Genomic DNA, 24,359 nt, shown 5'->3' with positions numbered 1-24,359 from the left:
CGCCTACGGTCCTGCAGTTGAGGCGAGCTGGTGTAACTTTGCAACACGTGCACGTTTGCGGAAGCAGAATAACAAGTCCGGACAGCTCGGTGTGGTTGCCAGCTTTTAACCGCATCACAGAGCAGTGATCTCACCTGGCAGCTAGCCCACCTGGCCGTAGGTTTGACACTCTGGGCTTGCCGTCCTTATCAGAGCCTCCGGAGATGGTGAGGCCAAGGCTGCTGCCTTCCCTTTTCATCAGGTCCACCGTGGTCACTCCTCGGTACTCGTCTGCTGACAGATACAGACACAGGCACAGATCCACAGTCAGCATTAGCGTCTGCTTGACAGAATCGCCCTGTCTGAGAGGCAACCAAAGACTTTTTTCCCTCATCTTTCTCCCCTGAATCTCTCACAGAAATGCCCTCTGACACACGACCACATACTTTATTTTCTCACTTTCTGTCCTTTCCTTGTTCCTTCAAATCCCTCAATCTGAGTGAATCTTTGTGACGGGTTCAGACGGAGGAGGAGGACAAGGACAGAGTCTGTTTTATTAATAGCACACTAAATACTGATAATGGAAAAAAAAATCTGTGCATTATTACAAAAGAGGCACTCATTGAAAATGACAGCAGACTCATCGGGTCATGAAGTGAAATCTAAGAGTTTTCTTAAGTGATTAAAAATGAGTTTCTTGACTTTGATGGATATGTGGCTATAAAGTGTCACCAGAGGACTCATTCTGTCTTGTGTTCCACTTTGTGCTGCGCTGTTAAATCGTTCTAGGTGAAGTCTACCAACAGTGGTTTAGTATAAATGACAGGTATGCCGCACAAGCGTTTTTTTCACCTTATCTAAGCATTCAAAACAGTGCAACATCAAGCAAAACACAGCAGACACATGGCGCTACACACACACGGAGAAGAATGACTCTTCTTTTTGAGGACACAGGAGCATGAATCAGTTAACAAATGGAAAACAAAATGTCAGGTTTGACTGTATTTTACCTGAGAAGCTGCGCCTGCAGGATGAATGTGATTGGTCAGCTGACCCAGACTCCTTGCTCCCCTTTGAGTATGGTCCTTCATCTGAGGAGACAGCAGGGAGGTGCTGTTACAAACCATGGTGGACAGTAACAAACTACATTTATTTAAGTCCTATACTTACGTACTGCTTTGGAGTATTTGTACCTTACTTTAGTATTATTTTTTTGGTAACTGACTGCTTTGACTTCACTATATTTGAACGACAATGTTCTTTTGACTACATTTCTATTAAGTTCTCATTAGTTGTTGATATTTGCTTTAAAATTGGCAGGTTTTGTTGTTTTTTGTTTTTAAATGCAAATTTCCATAAACTGTGATCATGCAGTTCTACATGTGGTTTGTTTGTCACAATACTGTTCTTGTACCTGTTTTTGTGCTATTTTTGGTCAAATGACTGTTTATGGATTTGACTATCAGAGCATTTACTCAGCATTTTCACTTTGGCTGTGGATTCACCAATATTTTTTAAATAAGTAATGTGAATGCTTAAATATATTTAAAAGCAAGAGCTCAGGTACTTTAGCCTTTTGAAACCTGAGCAAATTAGCTTGATTTCTTTCAAAAATATGGAGGGCGATGAGCAAATTATTGAGAAATGAAAAATGAATGAATTAATAAAAAGCTAGAAAGAAAAATACCTGAAAATATGCAACAAAAAAGACAGAAAAAAGTTTTTTTAAAAAACTAACAAAAAAAAGATAATGACCTTGAGAATTGTTACATATTCTAAATATTTTATATATAGATATATATGAGAATTATAAATATAGTTTGCTGGACATTTTCCCTGTTATAATTATTTTTAAAACATATCTAATAATCCTCCCCAGCTAATTTCCTTTCCATTTTTACTAATTTGTTTGCATTATGCAGAGTTGATCATTATGTTTTTTCCAGTGTTTTTGAAGGAAATCAAGCTAATTTTCCCACACTTCAGAGGTCTAAATGCTAGTGAAAGACGTCCGAATGCAGCACAAGAAAACTGATGTCGATTCAGGTGTTAAAAGGTTAACTCAAGTAATAATTTGACTCAGCAACTTTCACTTGAATTGGAGTTACATAGTACAGAAGTATCTATACTCTGATTCAGGTAATAGAGTTGTATACTTTGTCCACCACTGGTTATGAAGCACTGTGATGACATGTAATGAAACTCTGCAGCAGAAAGTTAAATGAACATCCCTTGAACATCATGACAGCTGCACACATGTTAATGCTTTGAACTGCACCCTGGGTAACGTGGAGGCTCCGGGGGGGAATCGGCACTTAGCCAACATCCATCCACCAGGCATGAAACTGAAACACAGAGATCAGCCTGAACTCAGGACCCTAGAAGGTCACTTCACTTTGTTTCCACAATCCTACAAAAGGTTGAAGGGGTTTTAAATAGCTCTGCTCTGTCTGCAGCAGAGACCCTTGAAAACCATTAATTTAACACTAGAATACATTTGTGGCGAGCTTGATGTATGCAGCTACTAAAGCATGGGAATTTTCCTGAAGGAACAGCATGCGGTTAATGGACTGTTCGGGCATGGAGAGAAAATCATCATTTTCATGTCATTTACAGCAGCTGCTACAGAAAGCTGGGAAATGTTCAATCTGCTCTGCAGGGAAACTGATTTTTTATTTTTTACCCACGGTGGGACTCGCTGCTGACGGAGCACACAGAGCTGGCCTCAGATTAGCGGAGCCGCTACTCGGCCATCTGAACCTGAATGCAGCCATACAAGCATGTCAGCAGTCACAGCGATGAGGAAACGGACTTGGCACTTCTCTAATCCTGTCCACTGCGGATTACCTTTTCAGCCGTCCTGCACAGTGATTGAACATCATATTACAAACTTAAAGAGGAGCTGTGCCAAGGCTTTTTTTTTAAGAGTGGAGGGGCCATGTTAAATCCTTGTGCTACAGGCATCAAACTTAAAGAGATAGTTTGGATGAAGTGGGCTTGTGTGAGCACACCCTCATTTTGGAGAATCAGGCAGGAGTACTGCGGTGGTAGCTAAGCAATGTAGGCTACTGCTTTTAAGTAGGACAGCATTTACTTGGACTTTTAGTTTCAATACTTAAGTATGCTACATTTACTATAAAGAAACAACTTTTGATACAGTACAGTAAATATTGGATACTTTAAGACTTTAATTAAAATAAAATTCTTGTTGGTGACTTAAACATCTAAATGAGTCTACAGAACATCATCACGCTGAGTCAAGCCGAACACGGCTTTATGAAGACGCGACCAAAGTGTAGGCTGTTCGTAGCCTAAAGTTAGCATTTTACTTCTGGCGATTGCATTTAGGCTTGGAAAAACCTGAAAGTGGTGTTCATTTGTGAATATTATCTTAATGAACAAAACATGTAAGTATTACAAACATTTAAGTACCAGAGAGCTTATTTTTTTGCAATGATCCAAAATTCAATGGAAAAAATCCCAAAGGCTTTTTAATGAGGGAACCAGGGTGAACCTAACTTCCACATTGTCCTACAGAAAAATGACATCCATGGAGCTCTTTTGTGCCGAGTATATTATTATACAAGATTTAGTTCTGACCATGTGATAAAATACAAGAGCCATTCCATGAGCGCTGACCAGCTGATATACAATATAGGCAACAACAAAAGCTAAAAGCTACTGAGTGATAGTATGCACTATATACAACATAAACAACCCAGAACTACGTTTTTATAAGCTGCCAAACCAAAAAAATGGGCTTTTAAGAGGACAAAAGTGGAAACCCCTGCTAAAAAAAACCCAGCTTAAGACCAGCTTATTCTGGTAGCTGGTTTTAGTTGGTTTTAGTTGGTTTCAGCTGGTCAGAGATGGTCTTAGATGGTCCTGACCCAGTCCTTGCTGTCTTTGATGGTTTAGCTGGTTGGGCCACCAGCCAGACATGCTGGTATGATCAACATGTCTGGCTGCACACCCTTATGTACCTTTATGCATATACATATCATATACATATCTGACTTTGAATGGAAGCCAACGTCAGTGTACCCCAAGCAGACAGTAATTTGCTAATTTCACCAGACAAACAGTATAGGGTGAAGCTGTTACTGTTACTTTTCCTCTCTGATAGACATAAGGTGCTAAAATAATGCCTTGAATAGTGATTTCTCATGTTTTCTAATGTTTCAGCATTTTAGCCCTTGCTTGCATATTGTTTGCCAAAAAATACAAATAATAATAAATCTAGTATAAAAATCAGTTTAAATATATGGTAAAAAAAAAAAGTCAATGTAATATAATAAAAATAGAATTTAATAGAATTACAGTAAAATCAAAATACTAAAAAAATGGGGTTTGTGCTGAGTGTGTAAAGTGCGTAAAAATATAAACTATTTGCTATAATAAAATGTATAAAATACGATGAACAAAAAATTGTATTTAAAGTTAGAGATAGAACATCTGTGAATGATACAGCAATGCACAACGCAATATATACAGAAGTAATCAGGACATAGATACAATATGAGTAACACACAATACCAGTATTCTCTCTTTACTGTCCAAGGTGTGCCAACAGTGTCCCCTCCTGTAAACCAATCAATGCCAACTAAAAAGGATCTACTTCTACGTGTCCTAGAGGTCAGAAATTAGACCTGCCTTCATCACAGGTCTGACAGTATATCAATGTGACATGAAAATGACCGTTTCTTCCAGTTCAGTCTTTTTTTCTGTGCTGATTTGTAAAGACTGAGTAGAGGAAAGAAAGTGCTCAGAGGGCATCAAACAAACTACGTTCTCCCTGCCCACGTCTGCCCAACTGAGGATGAGGCCTTTGGACAGCTGAGAGGCACGGATCCTTTGTCAAACCCTCTCTGACCTGAACTCTCTGTGTAAGAAAATTCAGCCTTCCTTAGACTCAGACCAAGAACATCTTTGCTGGTATTTCTATGTTATGGTGATGTATAGAATATACATATGCATAATATGGTATTTCACATTAATTTACACACATCCTTGCACAAATATCCTGTCCAGTAGCTGTGAGGCGCAAACAAAGTGAGTGACACATCACAAACACATTAAGCCGGGCAAAAGCCTTATAACCACGCAGGCTCCTGAGGGCCCTGACAGTCCAGCAGCTGTCATTGCAGTCAAAAGGCAACATTAGCTCTGGGTAACGCGGACCCCAACGCTCTGCACGTGACTGAACGCCACTGTGCCATCAAGCCATCCCCCAGCCAGCCTCCTCCAGCTTAAAATAACCATCATATAACCCTAACGGCCAGAATTAAAATCAGGATGGAGCTGATTAATAAACAGCCCCAACAATGAATCAACTATTGAAAAAAAAAAATCTGTTGTCTTTGCAAAGGAGGTTAGTTAATCCCTTGAAACAGAGATGGACATCAGTTAAGTCATGTCTCACTGCCTTTCAAAAACTACTCAACTATTGAAAGCCAAGCACATTGGTTTGATTTTTATAGAAAACATGAGGAAAAGGACAATGAACAGCTTGGCAAGAAAATTGCCAGAATTGCCAGAAAAGAAATTTAAGTAAAAGGTGAAAAGAAAATGACCCAAAAAATGTGTTTAAAAAAATTAGTAAAATTTAAAGAAAAAAAAAAAATAAATAAAAAAAAAAAATATATATATATATATATATATATATATATAGTTTTTTTGTTTTTGCTTGTTTTTAGATAAATTTCTTGTTCCTTTTTTTTTAAAGTAATTCTCTGCAATTTTTGGGCCATGTTTTTGAGTAAATCAAACCAGTTTGCACAGGTTTCAAACAGTTAATGGCTGCATGAAAAGGACCTCGGAGCACCACATGGACTAAAATAAAATCCTGTGCGACTGCGTAAATATGTGAGTTAATTAACTCCTGGTTTAATTCAGGGCACTGTGTGCCATCCCTCTTGTAACCAATCAGAATGTAGGTTAAATATGAGGGCGGCACTCGTAATGACAATGAAATCATAATGCTATTTTCAGATGTAAAACTTTATTTATAAACGGGGGGGGGGCTCAGCCAGACCCAGTTTACGTTGCTATATCTGCCCCAATTACACATGGCAGGATGGTATGCAGAGCTGGTGGTCAAGTCCACTCACATTAATTTCCAATCACATCCATAATACATGCATTTTTATGATCGGACATTCACATTAGGCTGCATGGGTTACACATTAGAAGGAGCACTTAAGTGAACTACGCATTTAAGACATGAGCCGCTCTTTACAGGTGATCCAGGTGACACAAATCCCAACACTCTGCAGAGATCAAATTGTGGTGCCCTTCTTACCAATGCTGTTCTTGGTGTCCCTCCTCAGACCACACAGCATGGCTGTAGTTTCGTCAGCGCAGCCACCCCTCGGGAAGTAACCTTGCTGATCTTTAGTAGTGGGCAGAGAGCTGAGGTTCCACCTGAGGTTAAAGGGGCTCAGCCGCTCAAATAAAACACCATCTTCGTTTCTTCATTCCCCTGCCAACATTTCCTTTAACCTTTGTCCCTGTTTTTAAAACCCCAGTGAGGAAATGAGCTCCAGAGGGCAAATTCTGATCCTCAGATGGTCTCTAGTTCCTCTCTCAATTTAAACTTGGTGACAAAAAGATGTTCTTCTCAGTCCCGGGAAATTTACCAAGCTCTGTTTTTCCCAAAAAAATCCAAAGCAATGGTTCATGTCCTATTCTTGCCATCTTGCCGTGGTTCCATTTTTGAGCTATTCTCACTAATCAGTCGTCCTTTTCCAGAGGGTTTATCATCCCCTGTTCATACACTCACATGAGCTCACACATAACCCTCCTCTCTCAAACAGAGCGGGAGTGAGTGTGTTTGCTATCTCTCCCCCCCTCTCTCTCTCGCTCTCACGCTGCCAGAGGGGTTCAGTGAGGCAGGCACACACGATCGTCACTCCCTCCCCCAGCACACACACACACACACACACGCACGCACGCACGCACGCACACACACGCACACACACACACGCACACGCACACATTTTATCCATTTCCCACCAAGTCAAACACCCCTCATATGCACATCCTCAACCTCACCCACACACATTCACATACACTGAGATTAGACACGACACTCTACACACTCAACTCTCTGCACAATTAACACCACCTGCACATTCATTGTCAGACTGAGCCCCGCACTATCGTGTTATTTTCTCACATAGAGATTGCACCCATTTTTACACAGCTTGTATCTACACAAAGCGAGTATCTCTCTCTCTCTCTCTCTCTCTCTCACACACACACACACATAATTGCAAATGCTTATGCAAAATTCCTGTGCAGAACAGCTGCCTGTTTGAGATGTCTAGCAGTTGTTATTCATAAAAGTACAGTTGTCGTGCACAAAGCTGTGATGACAGATTCTACCTCTCGTCATGCTCTGATTGACAGAAAGTGAATGAGTGTTGTGCAAATTTGAGTAAAAGAAGGAGCATTTAAAATCCATTTAGCCTCTTGAAACCAGAGTAAATCGGCTTGATTTATTTCAAAAACATGGGAAGAAGGCAATGAGCAACTTAACAAGAAAGGGCCTAATGGCAAGAAATTACCAAAAAGGAAGAAGAAAACTGCCTTGGAAAAAAAGCAACAAAAAAAAAACAAAATAAAAAAAAACTGAAAATAAGTAAAACAAACAGAAAGTTTTTTTTTTTTAAATGAGCTCCCTTTTTCCTGTAACATCATTTAAAACATGTAATCACAAGAATTATAAATATAGTTTTCTGTACATTTTTCCCTAGTTTTATGAAAATATGTACTAATCTCTCCCAGCTAATAGTCAGGTCATTTTCTAGTCATCTTTTACTCTTTTGTTGTTTGTTTGTTTTTGTAGTTTGGATGATATTTCTTGCCATGTTTTTCATCATCTTTTTCCCCATGTATACAAAAGAAAACATTTTTTTTTATTCTTGTGAAAGGCATCTAAACACAACTCAAGAAAACTTATGTCAATCTAGGTGTTAAAGGGTTAATCTCTATTTTGGCGATTAATTAATAGTTGTTTGGTCAATAAAATGTCAGAGAAATAATGGTAAAACAAAAGTCCATCAGTGTTTCCCGAAGCCCAAGACGTTCTCAAAAGTCTTGTTTTGTCCAAGACCCAAAGATATTCACTTTACTGTCATAGAGGAGTAAAAAAAAAAAAAAAAAAAAACAGAAAATATTAACATTTAAAAAGCAGAAATCAGGAAAAGTTTCAAATTTTTTGTCTTTAAAAATTAATCAAACCAATCAGTTGGTTGGAGACTAATTTACCAGTGACAACTTAATGGTTAATTGTTGCAGCTCTGGTGTGAAAGTTAACTGTATCTCATGTTTCCCCCTCAGGACGGAGAAAGGACCCTCTGCTAATCCGGGGCCCCACTGAGGTCCCTCCGCCCGTACACAGTGGGACTAATGGGTCTGCTGACCGACCTGTCACCACACCTGTCTGACCATTTGTCCTGCTCACAAACCTCGACGCCTGCCACTTCCTGACCCCCACTGCAACCAACAGCAACAACAAACGCCCTCCTGCAGGCTAACTGGCAGCCCCTCTGAGCCTCGTCTGCCTCATTTGTTTTGGTCACTGCAGACAAATTGTTGCCATCACTGAGTCTTTGGAGGCAGGGAAATAAAAAAAAGGTACACCGCACAATGTGAAATTACAAGCTCTATTCTACAACTGCTTACCTTACAGATGTGTAAAGTGATTACAAACAAATATTTCCATGTTTCCACCCGCTGTTGCATGGAGCCTAATTAGTCAGCTGTTTCAGTGGACACAATACTCTTCCGAGTAGATAATTTCCTCAGAGACTTTTGTCCTTAATACCCCATTTACAATGTGAGCGAGTGCAGTCTTTCAGAGCGAGACTAATTAATTTCCAACACAATAAAGAGAATCGGAAGACGGAGCAGTGTGTTGGACTGATAAAACCGCCTGGGAACAGGGCAGCGGTTAGAGTAAAAGATTGACTCTTTTGCACTCCTTCCTGTAGACATTATTGTTGGACTGAGTGATTATCATGGTTCCCACAGTCATGGAAAACCTGGAAAGCTCATGGAATTTCACAATCCCATGTTCCAGGCCCAGAAAAGTCATGGAACTAGTACAAATAATTGAATGTTTTTGAAAAAACCATGGATGTGTTGTTTGTAATAAAGTAAACAACATTATTGTGACATGACGGTGAATATATTTTCTGTAGCTGATGATGCGACGTATCTTTAATTTGCGTTGATGTGACAATATTTTGGTTGTTTTTGTTTATTTTTGTTTTTTTCAAATTTCTTCATTCTCTCCTCAGTTTCTGTCTCTTTTTTCCAAGTCTGCCCACGAAATGTGTAAAATATCTTTTAAGCACTTTTGGCTCATGGATGGGGCATACAGCTTTAAATGGTAGTATCTTGCATTTATTTGACCGCCGATTTTCAAAGAAAATATGTACAAGAAACATGCCATGACTGACAAACCGATGGGTTTGGAAGACCAGTTTCTTGCGGATTTTCTTCTTCTTCAATTTTTGGCAATTTTTATAGAAATTGTTTTAGGGATTTCTTTTTTTATGAAAAGGGGTTTGGAAGGCATGTTTTCTTTAAGATGTTTTGGGAATTTTGTGTCTTTTCCTTAATTTTTGGCTTTAATTTTGTTTTTCGTTTTTTTTATTTCAGAGTATAAAACAATTTTTTTTTTTAGATTTTTGGTGATTTTTTTCTTTTCTTTAAAATGTTTGGGCGACTGTTATAGGAGGAAAAAATTGGGGTGATTTTTTTTTCTTACATTTTTTAAAGGCATGTTTTCTTTAAAAATGGCCAGAATGACATCATTTCACAACCACAATCTGTAAAAACAGAAATTATCGTTGGATTTCCAATTTCATGACAATGTGTGGGAACCCTGGATAATGTCATGATTAGATTAAGAACGCAGAATTTTTGTAGTAACTTTAGCATATAAATAGAGGTAAGGGATAGGCTACTCAACCAAAAAAGAAAGTAGAAAAGAATTTAAAAAGGCTGAAAAGGTGCTGAAAAAGAGAATGACCTCAGCTGTATTTACTAATAGTGCTGCTTTGTAAATGTTTCCAGTGTTTCTTCTTCATTATTCCTTCTGACAGTAACCCACATTTTCATCATACAGACACAAAGTGGGTATTTTAGACGGGAGGGCCTGAATCTTTTAACCTGCTCCTCAATCAAACTGACCACACTGCCATCTTATGGTGACCGGATCCAGTTGCAAGTCAAAGTCTGAAAAGCAAAATGACTAATTCACTTGTCAGCCAGCACAGATCAGTGTGTGACAAAAACACAGCCACGGGATAGGGATGTGTCACACAAACTCACGCCTCCAGTTCACAGCAAGGTTCACCTTTAAGGTCGGTCAAAAGTCCAGATTTCAGTCAAGCGAATGCAGCTAAACAAGCTGCACACAAACAACTTGTCTGTTTTGAAATGACCTCAGGTAATGTATGGTGTGGGAGTTAATTACAGAAACTCAAGTTATTTTGTGTAAGCGACAAAACTCTTCGTTTCTGCATAAATGAAAAACTTTCACACATCTTGTTCTGCAATATCAAAGACATCTACTGCATACATTAGTGTTTCCCAAGAGATCACACAGCCCTCCCATTGGCCTTACCTTTGGTTCTCCCTCTGATGATGCCCAGTCGACATCTGAGAGAAAACGAGAACATCCTCCTCTTCCCTCCTGCAGACCGGCCGCCCTTCCTCAGGGAATCTGTCTGAGGGAAAACCAAGAAGAGCTGCTTGGGAGTGAGGTGCCCCTTTCCAAACGCTACCCTTGCTGACATGTTCATTTTCTGACCAGTGACTAGGAAAAAATGCATTCAGTCCTCTTCCTGAAACTCTCACCATCTCTTTGACATTGCGGTCTCTGGCCGTCCTGCTGTTCTCATGTTCTCCTCCCTTTCTGGAGAACTTCCAGTCCTCCTCTCAGGTGCAAAAGCCACTCCACAAACAGGTGCAGGTTCTGCAAAAAAGGAAAGATTCAGATCCAACACTGTGCCTGTTTTTTTTTTTTTCCATTCAGCATTTGTAACTCACTTCCTTCAGTTCCAAACAGCCACAAGCTGACTGGCTAAATAAATGTTATGTTTTTGCATCTCTGGCGATGTCAGTTTTGCAGGAACAGATGGCAGAGGGCTCAGGGCTGTGGGGCACAGCTTGCCTGCCAGAATGCAATGGAAACTTTCTCTGCAGGGAGTCGGCGCTGAAACATTGCAAAACAATATACGATGTTAGCTGGCCATTTCGAGCCAAAGATGTGTGATGACAGTCTATTTAATGTACTGATAATACACCAGGGCAGATTTGTCCAAACATGTTGCTACATTATCCCAAAATGACTTCTTGTTATTACATTCAAACCTGAGAGGAGACTGTGAGCTGGCCTCGTGGTTTTTCTACAAGTCTATGAATCCACTCTCTATTCTTACCTTATATAGTGCCTTATTTTAAGTTTTACACATGCAGATCAGTTGTGTGTTAACAAAAAGCCTGGAGTCCATTTCACAAATGACTAGTGGTGGAGAAAGTACTTCTTTTACTAAAGTAAAAGTAGCAGTATTGCTGTGTAAACTCCACACTACAAGTCCTGCATTCAAGGTTTTACATCATTAAAAGTACAAAAGTAATATCTGCATTTGAAGTATTAAAAATAAGTGTTCACTGAGCAGAACTGTCCCCTTCAGAGTATTATGTACTTGGACTGCTACTGAAATATTTCTATTGTTACTGATTCCTTAACACATAGCAACTCATCACCTTATAATATAAGGATGTATCTGTACTGATCGCAAAACTTTGAAGCTCAATATCTTAAAATCGCTCAGAACACAGACAGAACCTTTTATTTCTAAGGTGGCAAGCTGTTAAATTCTAGCAAGTTAAGTTATTTAAATAGCACCTTTAACAGATTACAGTCACAAAGTGCTTCACGGTCAAAAAATAAAATGTATTACAATCTAATTAATAAAACACGAGATAAAATCTACCGAGAGAACAGACATAAGACACAAGTTGAAAGACTAAGTTATTGCATGCTTGCTAAATGCCTGTCTGAACATATGAGGTTTTTTGCAGCTTTTTCAAGAGTCCAGAATCAAAGGAGACTTGTTAAAAGTACCCATTTTAGCATTTTTAGCATTGTGTACCTTTGGTTTTTGCACTATAGAAATATATCTGAATTACATCTGCATTCTTTCCTATGTTGTACTGCCTGTGCTACTATAACATCGCCCATAATAACTAAAGTTCTATCTTGTTGCATCTGTATCTTCAATGAAAAAACATTAAATGAAGTCCTGAATGTGCTTTACAAACTGTTAACACATACTCTTTCAAAAAACTAACCCAGATCACATCTTGGAACGAAAACAGTGTTTATATGAAGTTATGTGGTCTTCTGCATTTACAATGTGGGTCAACACTTTTCTGCGGGCGTCTTTGCCCCTTTTGTTCTGTTTCAGCATCCAGTCATCTGGAAGGATGTGAGGAATCACCCCATTTACCCAAGGGAGAATACAACCGGCTCTGCAGCCATCGTGTGGACGCCAACTCATGCATGTGTGAGCATTTTCTTACTGTTTTGACGCCTGAGCGCTGCACAGAAATAGCTCTAATCTCTGAAGTATCATGCACCAAATGAACTACCTATTTAAAACTCCCTGGTCCCTGCAGCACCTGTTAATACACTTTTTTTTAAAGTCGGAAGCAAATGTGTTTTGGTACTGTTAAACAATACAAACAGAAAATAAGTGGAGTACCATTGTTACTGCTTAACATTAACTTCAGGCATTTTTCATTTGGCGGAAAGGCAAATAAAAAAAACAGCGTTTGAGGAAACAACTTTTGCTGTTACGGGATCTTTGGACAACCAATCATCCCCAAATTTCCCAACAGCCAGAGTACAATTTTTAGCTTGATCTTCTTTCAACCATCTCAGACGACAAATAATCGTCTGATTGTAAAACTTAGATTAGCCCAATAAAATTATATCTAGTTAGAAACAAAGAAACTTCACACACAAGATTTTCCAAACCCGTGAAACAACAGTTAACATGCAGAGACGTGCAGAACAATGACCCATGAGGCAGTTTCCATTTTTAGACATTTATTGTGAATAACCAGTTTATTCGTTCTCCTCGCTCCTGAGCCTGGCGTTGGGGTTGGTAATCTTGATGGCCAGCTGAGCCGCCCTCTCCACGATCAACTTCCTGTTCTTGGAGGAGACGTTGTGGGCGATCTCAGCACAGTGAGTCCTACGGAGAGAGGGAAGGGCGTTACTTTGGTGACAATATTTTTCTGAAATGTCAGCGTGACAGTTTGGGCTGCGATTCATTGAGGCGTCAATCTAATGTCTATTCACTGGAGGACATCTGAACCCCAAATACAGACACTTTATATGACTGTGCTTCTCCAAAGAATGATTTCACAAGCACTACTTTGGTTTCACGTAGCCCAGCTTTCTCATAATACTCTGCGGCTTTAGTTGGCAATTTCACTCCTGTGACTGCTTAAAGAAACAAAGACTTATATTTTTAAAATATTAAGTAAACTACCAATCTGAAATTGCATAGTACAAATACAACACCACTGCAATTTGGTTTTCCCAAACACATGCAAATAAAAGGAAGACATGGGAGCCTTACAAAAAAAACCTTGCACCACTTAGTTTCACAAGCTTGAGCACCCAACCCAATCATCATACAGAACAGTTTAAAAACGCCTCAATTTTTAAGACTGTTTCAATAAAAAGGATGCTCACTAAAAAACACTATCCAATCTGTGATGCAAAAATTTCCTTCTAAACAAAATGTGAAGTTATTCAATTATATTTTATTATGCCATTTTGAGAGTTTTAGGCATATTTTGAGGATTTTCGAGATTGTATCATGCATCGCAATTATTTGGCCAGAATAATTATAACATCAAATTTACCATGCCAACAAAGTAGCTACTAAACAAACCTAAACTACAGGAAGAAAAACAAAAGACAAAAACAAAATATTACTGAATCCATCTGTCGTGTTTTTAACTTTATGCGTTCACGGTAACGTGATTCTATCTGGAAGTGAAATAATTACATTTCTTTGATTGTGACACTTCGTTAAACTGTCCCACTCGTCCAAATAACTTAAAATTGTTCTCTAAACTTATAACACAGCAGACCACTTGAAATTGTTCACTGGCAAAATAAACACCTCTATGTCTGACATCAACTGAATTCACAAATGAGAGAAGCCTGTGCAGAAATCAGTTTGGGTGAGCTCAGTTTTTTTTCTCTCACTTCTTTAGATTTTGCTTATGTTGAATCCAAACCGCAAAACACAAACTCGCTACCCAAACTGACATTTCCATGTATTTATGTTCTCAACAATAGTACCTGACTGCCAAACGTCAACATCGAAACAGATTATTATCTTAAATAATCAGTTTCGGACAAGATTCAACTATTCAATCCTGTGGAGAGTATATAGTGTTTGCAGGGTTTTACGCACAAGCTACGTCAGCTTGGTTTGCTATCTCAGATCACACACGTTTTAAGTCCTCTGCACCTTTAAATCAAATCATCCGTCTCAGTTCTTGCTCAAACGGAGGCATCCATAACCTCGACTGAACTTCTGCTTTTAGAAGACAGTAACAAACTCTCTGGACGATAGGTGAAGTCAACCTTTATTCAGCATTGACACACTGGTGAGACGCAGAGTTCCTTCAGCTTTCAAAAATTGAGATTTAAGATTTTTCAAAACTTCTTTAATGCCACTCAGAATTAAATTTAAGACGGATTTTACAGCAGCCACAAATGAAGGTTAAAAACAAGACGAACTGAATTACCTACTTAAGATTAGGCAGAATTTCACCCAATTACTTATTTTAACAAAAAACGTGAATTTGTGGTGACAAATTGCATATATTTTATTATTATTATTATTATTTAAGTGAATGGTTATTTTGAGTTTTTACAGTGCAGTGTCATAAAAACAACTGATAAAAATTCTACTTCTTATGTCTTAGCATTTTTAAAACTTTTGAAAAATTCATTAAAGACATTTTAATACCAGTTAAGGCCTTATTTTTAGATTAATGGATTCAATACCTTTTAAGGCTTTTTATGGACCCACGAGAACCTTAGAGTTGCTATTGTGGGGGTCTAAATTCAGTCAGACAAAACTCAAGATTAAGGAGGTAGTATTGACAATCAACCCATGATAAGAATAATCTTGGCTCTTCTTCACTGATACTGAAAAAGTGAAAAGAAGTGTTTGCTTTCAGCTGTGACTATTTGACAGTCGATGGTAACTTGCCATCTGTTCGCCTCAGCTCAAATGCAAATTTACTGGCCTAAAATAAACTGACAAGATGAAAATGCATCCTGGCACTGAGCTCCCGTCTCCTCAGAAACCCAGTGACGATGTGATTAACACCTGATCCATAGTTTTATACAGTTTACAATGCACAGAAAAGGAAAAAAGGGGGGAAATTCAGTTTCTTGAAGATAAAAGTCCTTAAAGTACAACAGATTTCATCTGTCATTGCATCATTACTTAAAAACATCAGGCAGACTTTCATTATCTTCATCTTTCACAGCACCAAAGTGACTGCATGAAAAAACAGGTGACAAATACACGGACAGCCGTAAGCCTTTGTACCGCAGTGACAGGCTGTTACAAGCTCCTGACCTTTAACCACGCACATCTCTACCTTCAGGTTAAACAATGTGAGTTTATAAACTATTTGAAAACCGTAATTCAGGATTATCAGGTTATTGTGAAACCATCTAAACTGTGCTGCACTTCCGCGTACAAGTCCCTCTCAAATATTTTGTCATCAGGCTCAGCAAGCATCCACATGTTGTGATAATTATTTCATCAATGTCAAATATTGCGCCATTAAAAAACTTTGTCAGGGCTCTTTTTAAACTCATGAAGGAGACAGAAGGGATGTTTCTGTGTGCTCCTGAACGCAGCCTGAAACGTTTACTCTGTAAAAGGGCCATTGATAAAATCACAAACTAAGTCACATACAGGGTTTCTGAAGCTTAAGGCAAGAAATATTAAAGGCTTTTTAGGACCTTTTTAATGCTTCTCGGACTGAAGTTTAAGAGCAAATTTTTAAATACCAAATTTAAATAACTAAATGAATAAATGTTTTATATTTCCCAAATGTTTATTGTAACATAAAACATGATGTTTTTTGACAACTATCTATGTTAAATGTAAAAGAGAAAATAATCCTTTATTAAAGTGGAACTCAAGGAAGACAATGAACATACAAAATTATAATAAACATCTATTTGGTTTTCTAACAGAAGTAGGGTATATCTGGCATTTTTCAGCTGGTGTTCTTGAAGGTTTTGTGTTTTTCACTCTGCATGTGAGATTCCACTGCTTGGATTTACATAGTGACAAGTTTAAGAAGAAAAGTGTATTAAATTATTTCACAATGAAATATATACTACCAACTATTTTGAGATTTCACAATGTAACTTGAGGAAAAAAAACTGATTAATACAATCCTACTTCCCCATGTCTGATCATTTTTAATACCAATTAATGTCTTATGTTGGACTAATGAATTCAATGACTTTTACGACCTTTAGGACCCACGTGAAACCCTACACATCGTTATGAATATACCAGTTCAAGTCTTGCTGTCATTTCCATTTGAATTCTTCCACTTTACCCTCAAATTGTACAGAAAAATAATTAGCCTTCTTTGCTGAGATTTTTGAGATCTTTGCCACTGAGACTTGTAATGCCACTTCTTAATACTAGAGGTCAATCAAATTTTTTTATGGTGCTCAAAGCACTACAAAAAATACACCGGGAAGACATCATAATGTCTAAACAGAATAAATCCCCCAGATAGTAAAGAAAGTCAGTCAATCAATGCATTCACAGTTCAAAAATTGATAATGCATATTATGTGAAAACTTTATGATGACACAGTTGTATTTGCACCTACAAGTCCATTCAGCTCAATTACACTGAACCAGCAGCAGAAGTCTCGGCAGGTATCTCAAAAGCTCTGCAGAACGAACCTTATGCACGCATGATGACAATAACTTACAGTATGTGCACACAAAACTTACTTGTTACTCATCATCAGGACCTCGAGCTCCTTGACATTGTGCACCAGGAACTTCTTGAAGCCAGTGGGCAGCATGTACTTGGTCTTCTTGTTGCTACCATAACCGATGTTGGGCATCAGCATCTGACCCTTGAACCGCCTACGGACCCTGTTGTCAATACCTCTGGGCTTACGCCAGTTTTTCTGTTGGATATGCAAAAAAGATATTCCAAGGATAAATCACTTGCAATTCAACTCCTACATGTAAAATCAGTGGTCCAAAACAGCTGAGCATGTGTAAATAGGTCATAAAAGACTCACCGCAATCTTGACATATCGGTCAGACTGATGGCGAATGAACTTCTTGGTTCTCTTTTTGACAATCTTGGGCTTTGTGAGGGGCCTGAGGGCTGCCATGATGACTGAGGACAGAAAAGACGCAAGTTAAGAACAACAACTATAACATGATTATGTCCGTATTAAAGAGTTACACTACAAAGTGATACATGCCACCGTTTCTAAAAGTTTATAAGCAAGTATTGAGGTTCCTGCAACTAACTCTCTGCTACACTTAAATACTGGATCCCATTGTCAAGAGGATCACCGGGGCTGCGACTACAGCCATGAACAAACTATACATAAACCTCTCTGTGAAGTGAGCCTTAAGGCAAACGTGTTGACCAACGTTAGCTAGCTAGCTAGCTTCTCCGGTGCAGTCACTGTTTAGTTAGCCATGCTACACTAGCACACTAGCAGTATGACTCTAAGGTAAATCAAAAATTCATATGTCTTATGTTGGCAGCTAATTGTTAGTTCACAGTGCCACATTACACACATCTGTAAACCACATTGTACATCGGGCCTTTGCTACAGCCCCATTTCACGGTGAGAGCGTTAGCGCCCGGCGAGCCGCTACGGGACCACCTCGCTCTACAACGACATTACAGACAATATAAGCTAATACGATGCTAAATTTTATTCCCAAAATATAAAGTGGACGTCTATGATTGATAATCTATATCAGGATGGTGCAATTACGGTGTAACTTTTGCTGATGAACATAGATTGTTTCGACTCACCCGCCGATGTAAATCCAAAAGGGACTTCAGCGACGGCGGAAGGAAAGAAAAGGACTTCCGCGAGTGCTGCAAAGGATTATGGGTACTGTATTTTATGAGAACTACCGTACTTTAAGGCGCTTGTAATCCACTGAAATGTAATTTATTTCTTCAAAAACTATACAGTGCAACTATGTGAAACTCGTAGTATTCATTGAGGTGTTGAGGCGTGTTAGATTATCATATTTCAAGTTTGACGCACATCTGTACGCCTACTTTTTATATCTGTTTACTGCCCATAAAACGCAATATGCGCACTTCCTGAACAGCATTTTGCATTTTGTGGGGGGGCTTTCTGTACTTCCCGAAACTGACTGAGCGCATTTATCATTAAAGACTAACTCAAATCAGCGCAAGCCCTCAAACTGAACCACAAAAAAAATTAAAAAGGGGAAGTTTTTTAACCTTTTAACTGTCAGAAGAAGAGAGGCTGACACATTTTTCGGACACGGGGTGGGGTGGATATAAAAGGTGAATGATCTGCTTTTTGTCACATGATGATTTGAGGTAGATTCTCGATGTGTCTTTAGAGAACGTATGAAGACTTGTGTTTTCTCGTTTGGTTGTTTTCCAGCGCTTTGAAATGGAGTCACAGCCGGTGTTGGGGTGAGCGTCGCTTAATATTGTCTGTTTTATTCTAAACTTAATGTTTAATTTGCACCTCAGTGACCTTACTTTCGTTTCTCCGTTACTTTACAGCCACCCCAACCGAACCTACGGAGTGGCCAATCCCGGTTATATGCCAGCAGCACAGGGAGCACCCGGTAAGCTCCGCGGGTTTATCACTAAACTTTTGCACTGAACTTGAAGCTTTTTGTTATACTATGCATGTAAAGAGTGTTGTGATTTGCGCGCGCGCGCGCACACAAACACACACACACGCACACACACACACACTGGAGTGACGTAATTTTACGTGCAGGTTATTCGAGGCTGCTGTCGCTGTACGTAGAAGCTGTAGGAGTCGTGTGTGCGCTACCTACTGCTCACATAAAAGTTATAGCCTAGTGTTTGTTAGACGACCTAACCCTGTCTGCGAGGGTTAAAACCCTAACCCCAACCCTAACCGCTGTAGATGTAGCCTACAGCATCTTGCAATGGATAAAAACACTGAAGGACAAGGTAAGTCCGATCGCACGAGACTTCAGGTGTTGTCGTGTAGAAACATGTTCCAACTCTTGATCTTTTGAAGAATTCAGTTGGATTTTCGGAAAAAAAAATCAAATAATACGCATTAGAGTCTCTACACTTAATACATATCTATATGTATATATATATATATATATATATATATATATATAATGGTTACTCGTTTGTGTTTTGAATTAAAAATTTACAAGATGTAACCTGTGGAAGTCTACATCCATTCATATGACTGAACTGGTTCTTCTGGTTTTTGGTGTGTTTAAGCAATGTTCGCCCCACCCGCAGCTGAGTCCCAGGGCCCCAGCGCTCCTCCGGCCAGCATGTTTGACAGCATGCCTGGCTATGAAGGAACAGTGGCAGGAGGAGGTAAATATGTTGTTCTGTTGTCCCTGCCGACAGCCACTGACTGACAGTGACTGCACATCTTTCACACTTACTGCCATGTCACTCTTTGGCCACTTTATAAGGTACACTCTTGTTATGTGCAACAGCTCTGCCACATTTTTCTTCTTCACAAAGCTAAAAATGGTCAGTTATTGTTGAGAAATTCTGAGGTTTTAACTCAGTTGCATTCAATTTATTTTATGTGACTCAAGACCACACATCGCATCACATGGTATGGATCACAAGAGTAACATACAGTAAAATCATTAGATTTTAAATGTTTTTGAATTTGATTTAAATGTTTCTAAACAGAAACACTTCTCAATATATGACTACAACCTACAAAATAAATATGCAGTTAATTTAATACAGCTCTGACAGTGTCATTCAAAACTCTGTTAAGGCTGAATTGTTGTATTAGATTTTATAGGCGTGCCTTAGAAATTGGCCACTGAGTGTATGTAAAGCACAAGGAATTATTTGTCTTAGAATAAAACCATTAAACAGTATGTTAAACTTCCATCATGTGCTGTAGGTGGATGTCTGCCTCCTCCGATGCCTGCTTTCCCAGTTCCTCAGCCTGAACCTCACCCTGAACAGCCACATTGGAAGTGAGCTACTCTATTTCTTCTTTTTCAACATGACTGCTAATATTACAAAACACTGTTCAGGATGTTTTTTCAAGATTAAAGCAATCTAAGCACTTTACAACCATCACTTCCTCTTAAAAGATTAAACTACATGATTTATATGTCTCCTTCCCTTACTGCTGACAGCATCCCCTCTATAACTGAAGATACCGCCCGGGAGGCGCTTCTCCTGTACGCCTCCAGCAAGTGCTGCTACAGTAAAGCACCAGCAAAGGATGGCGTGATCACCAACATGGATGCATTCAATACATACAGAGTAAGAGGAGGTCTATTAATGTGCACGTTCAGAACAGTAGGAAGGTGGGAAAATCAACAGAAATAAAAGCTTGTGTAGTTTTTTTTTTGGGATGTTCAGTGCGTTAATAACCAAAGTAAAAAAAATCTCTTGTTTCTTCTCCACTTCTGCTTTTTCTTAGTATCGCCTGGAAACTTTTACTGAATCAAGATCTACACAGTGGAGTCACGAGCCGTACAATGGTACAGTACTATGATCTTTGCATTAGTTGCATTGGTTGAATTCTCTGTTTTCTGCTGCTATTTAGGGCGACTGCTCACTGATAATCTGAAATGTTGTTTCATTTGGATCAGGCCAGCCAGTGGATGCCTTTGCTCAGCCACCTCCAGGTCCTTGGGACATTCCTGCTCAATCGCCCAACTTTTTTATGGATGAGAAACAGATGATAAAGGTTCCTTACACATCATCCATGAAGGTAAATTATTTAACACACGTTCGGAGAAGAAGAAGCTCCTTTGACTGCTTTAAGGGAATTTTTCTGATGAGAAATATTTCATACATAGCCCTGCCACGCTTGTGTGGGAATGGGACGAAAACCTTGCAAGGACTGTGCTGGTGCCGGAAATGTAAGTAATTTCTTCAGACCTCATTGAAACAGTTATGCTAAGATCTTTGTGAAGATCATCTAATCATGTGATTTCTCTTCTTGCTCCCCTCAGAAAGTTTGTTGGGTCTGCAATGGATCCGGTTACCGCCACGGAGATGATCGCTGCCACCACTGCAATGGCAGAGGGAGGGAAAAGTAAGTGTTATGCCGAATTTTTGATTTATTAAAAGTGCATGTTATAAACAGTAGAGTTTGTGCATTTGCAAAAAGCTGATTGTTACTGAACAGTTTTCTGTTCACAGTTGCAGCCACTGTCACGGCCAAGGATCGAGGCAATGTGACACATGTCATGGAAAACAAAACCTCCTGGTCTACATCAACCTCACTGTGAAATGGTGCTGTTTAATTTGAAAAAATATCTGACTTAATTTACATAATGAATAGTCTTTCCAAACAATTTGAAGGTCATCGACATTTATGTTGACTTTACACTGGGAATTACTTTGACACAGTTGCAAAATTAATCTGGATTTCTTCTTTTTTGTGCTTGCTTTTAGGACTAACAACATTGATAACTATGTTGTGGAACAGTCTAGTGGACTGCAGATCGACAACCTCAGCAAGGTGTCTGGCAAGGAGCTTTTCAGGGACTCGCAGTACCTGGTAAAATATCATTTCTTGCTTTCCCAAAGGGCACACAATATGGCTATGAGAAGATTGTCTGTTTAACACATAAAACATGCAGATTGCTAAATATCTGGGGAGAAATGGTTTTCCTGCCTTGTTAGAAAGATAAGCAGACATGCTTATCAGTTGTACAGCTGTTCCACTTTAACCTGTATCAACACCATACAGTTTGTAAGCCGTTACTCAGGAAGTTACCCGTCTACCACTTACCCCTCTACCTAACTTTTCTTTTAAATATCAAATTAATTTCTTATTCACACACATTCACAGAATTTTAAACACTTCAGATCACTTATGTTGGTGAATTAGCTTGTTTTTCTTTTGCACCAAAGTCACAAGAGGTATTACAACTAGACATATGTGTGCTTAGATCGTATGCTACACAATATGGTTGTTTTAAAGTGCTCCTCCTTTGGTTAATTCACAGACATGATAGTTTTTATTTTTCATCTTAAACATTTTATTGATTTTTTTTGTTTATTTGCTATTGTTATGTATCCTTCATCAGTGACAGATTTGTTAATTTAACTTTTTGGTCTCTTTTAGTGTTTTATAACTCTTGACGGACACTGCTTCTGGTTATTTGTTGTAATGGACTTAAACGTATAATTGCGATTGCTATCAAATGTTATATCCTTTTAGCCCACTGACTGTGAATTCAGGGCATTGCTGTGAAAGAACCAGACCAGTTCAGTGGTCTACATAGCTCATGTTATGCTGCTTTATGCAGTGACCTGAAGCGCCTTTTTAGACTTTAAGCCTATTTTCTTCTCTTTATGCGTGTAGATACGGGTTTTGTATCTGGGGCTATCAGTAATGTCAACATGTGGGTGACCCACTGAAGCACTGTGGCTAAACACATCGTGTCTGACACAGATGGAGGACTGAAGCTACACGCTCTTTTCGCTGTGCAGCCCCAAGTCTTTTTCATCCTGCTTGATCCGTCACCTAATAAAAGGAATGCCATAGAAAACAGTGACATTGTTTCAGTGCTTCTTAATATTTTTCTGATTACTCTGTGCAGGTGTACCCAGTGATGGGCTTCCCAGACCCTACAGTGGTGAATGCTGCTCAGCGCCTTGTCAGTGAACACCAGGCCAAATTCTCCCAGACGTCACGCATTCTTCAACAGGTAACAGTGCTCCTACTTCATTTATAGCCTGCTATTTTGAAATAAAATAATATTTTGCCGGTGTTAATAGACTGGACAATACTTGTGATCAAAGCCTACAATTTTGTATTTGAGTAACTCATATTTGCTCTCTTTGTCTGCAGCGTCAAACCATAGAGCTGATCCCTGTCACCAAGGTGACCTACTCGTGGAAAGGGAAATCACACATTTATTTTGTTTACGGGAATGAGTTCAAAGTTGATGCCGATAACTATCCTGCTACCTGCTGCTGCTCTATACAGTAATAGGTGGTTGGTTGCAAATGAAGGTTTTACCTTTCCAGATCATTGGATATCTAAATAAATTAGTTTTACATAGAACTACTGACAATGGGGAGAGGCATTTGATCAAATTACCTCCCACAAGATAGTAGAATTGATGAAGCCTCTTCAATAAGTGATTTATAAGGGAACATTTACATGAAAAACCTGTATATGATCAGATTTTTGGAGTATTTTAAGTATGATTGAGCACATAAATACCCTATTCCCTTTATTAGAAACCCGAATATGTTTGCTGGAATACTCTAAAGAAACTGGGATGTATATGGGGAATGTGAATAATTCAATGTCACTGTAGTCATATACACACCATATCCCCAATTGCAACAGTATAAGATTTTCACAATATAATAACTGTCTCAGAAAATGTCATGATTTCACAGTATCACAGTATTACTGAATTATTATTATTATTATAATCAGTCAGAATGACCCTTAAAGGTATGAAAACAAAAAGGTTACATTTAGTTGTTACTTTAAAACCAGTATATTGCTGCATCCCTATTACCAATATGGTCATAAATGGGTTATATATGTTCATGTAATCACACTTCAGAAAGAGAATTTACCTATGACTCACTGCTACAAGATAACTAATATTTGGTAAGTGATTTTAATTGTTTCGTGTCATATGTATGCATGCACCACTTAAAAGAATTGCTTACTGACACAATATAAACCCGAATTCTACTATATTCCCAAATCCTATACCTTTTGCTCTTATATGGCAGCAGTGTTTTTTTTTATAATCACCAGTAAAACCAAATATTTGATATTTGTAATAATAAATGATATAATAATACTATTCACTGCTATGTTAGTCACATGTATTTGCACCTAATCCGTTTGCTCTCGCGACAAAACCAATAGTTTTTATGTGTATGTAGGTAGTTAGTAAATGTGTCTCATCTTGTACGACAAAAACTTGTAATACTTGCTTCCGATTGAATAAATGGTATTTCGCAATGTTTTGCTGTTGAGTCGTTTCGTCATTATCAATGGACCGTCGC

General features: G+C 38.7%; 3 protein-coding genes across 8 annotated transcripts in view; 1 reads left to right on the top strand and 2 right to left on the bottom strand.

Moving 5' to 3' along the window:
- The window catches only part of LOC121946774 (glutamate receptor-interacting protein 2-like), a 46,066-nt gene extending 34,762 nt beyond the window's left edge, over positions 1-11,304 (bottom strand). Inside the window, exons 1-3 of one of the 4 annotated variants that reach the window (XM_042491513.1) lie at positions 10,619-11,304; positions 990-1,070; positions 135-273 (exon numbers count right to left, since the gene is read on the bottom strand). In XM_042491513.1, the coding sequence (XP_042347447.1) occupies positions 135-273; positions 990-1,070; positions 10,619-10,826 (428 nt within the window). In that variant the 5' untranslated portion in view covers positions 10,827-11,304. Of the gene's footprint in view, positions 1-134; positions 274-989; positions 1,071-6,280; positions 6,781-10,618 lie in introns of those variants that run through there. The other 3 variants (XM_042491514.1, XM_042491515.1, XM_042491516.1) reach the window with 3 other exon arrangements.
- A 1,790-nt stretch (positions 11,305-13,094) lies between these two features.
- Positions 13,095-18,256, bottom strand: rpl32 (ribosomal protein L32). Its single transcript, XM_042491419.1, has 4 exons — positions 18,150-18,256; positions 17,392-17,492; positions 17,093-17,274; positions 13,095-13,259 (listed from the first exon to the last, which is right to left on the bottom strand). The coding sequence occupies exons 2-4, from the start codon at positions 17,485-17,487 to the stop codon at positions 13,130-13,132; spliced, it is 408 nt and encodes a 135-aa protein (XP_042347353.1). The 5' UTR covers positions 17,488-17,492; positions 18,150-18,256; the 3' UTR covers positions 13,095-13,129.
- Positions 18,257-18,616: 360 nt separating this feature from the next.
- Positions 18,617-24,315, top strand: ssuh2rs1 (ssu-2 homolog, related sequence 1). Of its 3 annotated transcripts, XM_042491417.1 has the most exons (14): positions 18,617-18,659; positions 18,763-18,794; positions 18,888-18,952; positions 19,599-19,700; positions 20,254-20,329; positions 20,495-20,624; positions 20,785-20,845; positions 20,957-21,078; positions 21,167-21,229; positions 21,323-21,405; positions 21,513-21,605; positions 21,768-21,873; positions 22,922-23,029; positions 23,173-24,315. In XM_042491417.1, the coding sequence occupies exons 2-14, from the start codon at positions 18,772-18,774 to the stop codon at positions 23,311-23,313; spliced, it is 1,173 nt and encodes a 390-aa protein (XP_042347351.1). In that variant the 5' UTR covers positions 18,617-18,659; positions 18,763-18,771; the 3' UTR covers positions 23,314-24,315. The 3 variants fall into 3 exon arrangements, with proteins under 3 accessions (XP_042347351.1, XP_042347350.1, XP_042347352.1); XM_042491416.1 differs by lacking the exon at positions 18,617-18,659 and having other exon boundaries at positions 18,666-18,794; XM_042491418.1 differs by lacking the exons at positions 18,617-18,659; positions 18,763-18,794; positions 18,888-18,952 and adding an exon at positions 19,103-19,310.
- Positions 24,316-24,359: the final 44 nt, after the last annotated feature.

Source organism: Plectropomus leopardus, chromosome 8, assembly GCF_008729295.1.
Source record: "Plectropomus leopardus isolate mb chromosome 8, YSFRI_Pleo_2.0, whole genome shotgun sequence".
In the NCBI taxonomy this organism is placed as follows: domain Eukaryota; kingdom Metazoa; phylum Chordata; class Actinopteri; order Perciformes; family Serranidae; genus Plectropomus; species Plectropomus leopardus.
Note: the sequence above shows the minus strand (reverse complement) of the source record. Positions and strands in the feature narration are given on the sequence as shown.

Excerpts from the sequence above, each read along its gene's own strand:
- rpl32 (XM_042491419.1), bottom strand. The coding sequence starts at position 17,487 with ATGGCAGCCCTCAGGCCCCTCACAAAGCCCAAGATTGTCAAAAAGAGA. Across the intron at positions 17,275-17,391 it reads ACCGATATGTCAAGATTGCG|AAAAACTGGCGTAAGCCCAG; the intron begins GTGAGTCTTTTA and ends CATATCCAACAG. Across the intron at positions 13,260-17,092 it reads GTCCTGATGATGAGTAACAA|GACTCACTGTGCTGAGATCG; the intron begins GTAAGTTTTGTG and ends CTCTCTCCGTAG.
- ssuh2rs1 (XM_042491417.1), top strand. The coding sequence starts at position 18,772 with ATGGAGTCACAGCCGGTGTTGGG. Across the intron at positions 20,330-20,494 it reads CCTGAACAGCCACATTGGAA|CATCCCCTCTATAACTGAAG; the intron begins GTGAGCTACTCT and ends TACTGCTGACAG. Across the intron at positions 20,846-20,956 it reads GAGTCACGAGCCGTACAATG|GCCAGCCAGTGGATGCCTTT; the intron begins GTACAGTACTAT and ends CATTTGGATCAG.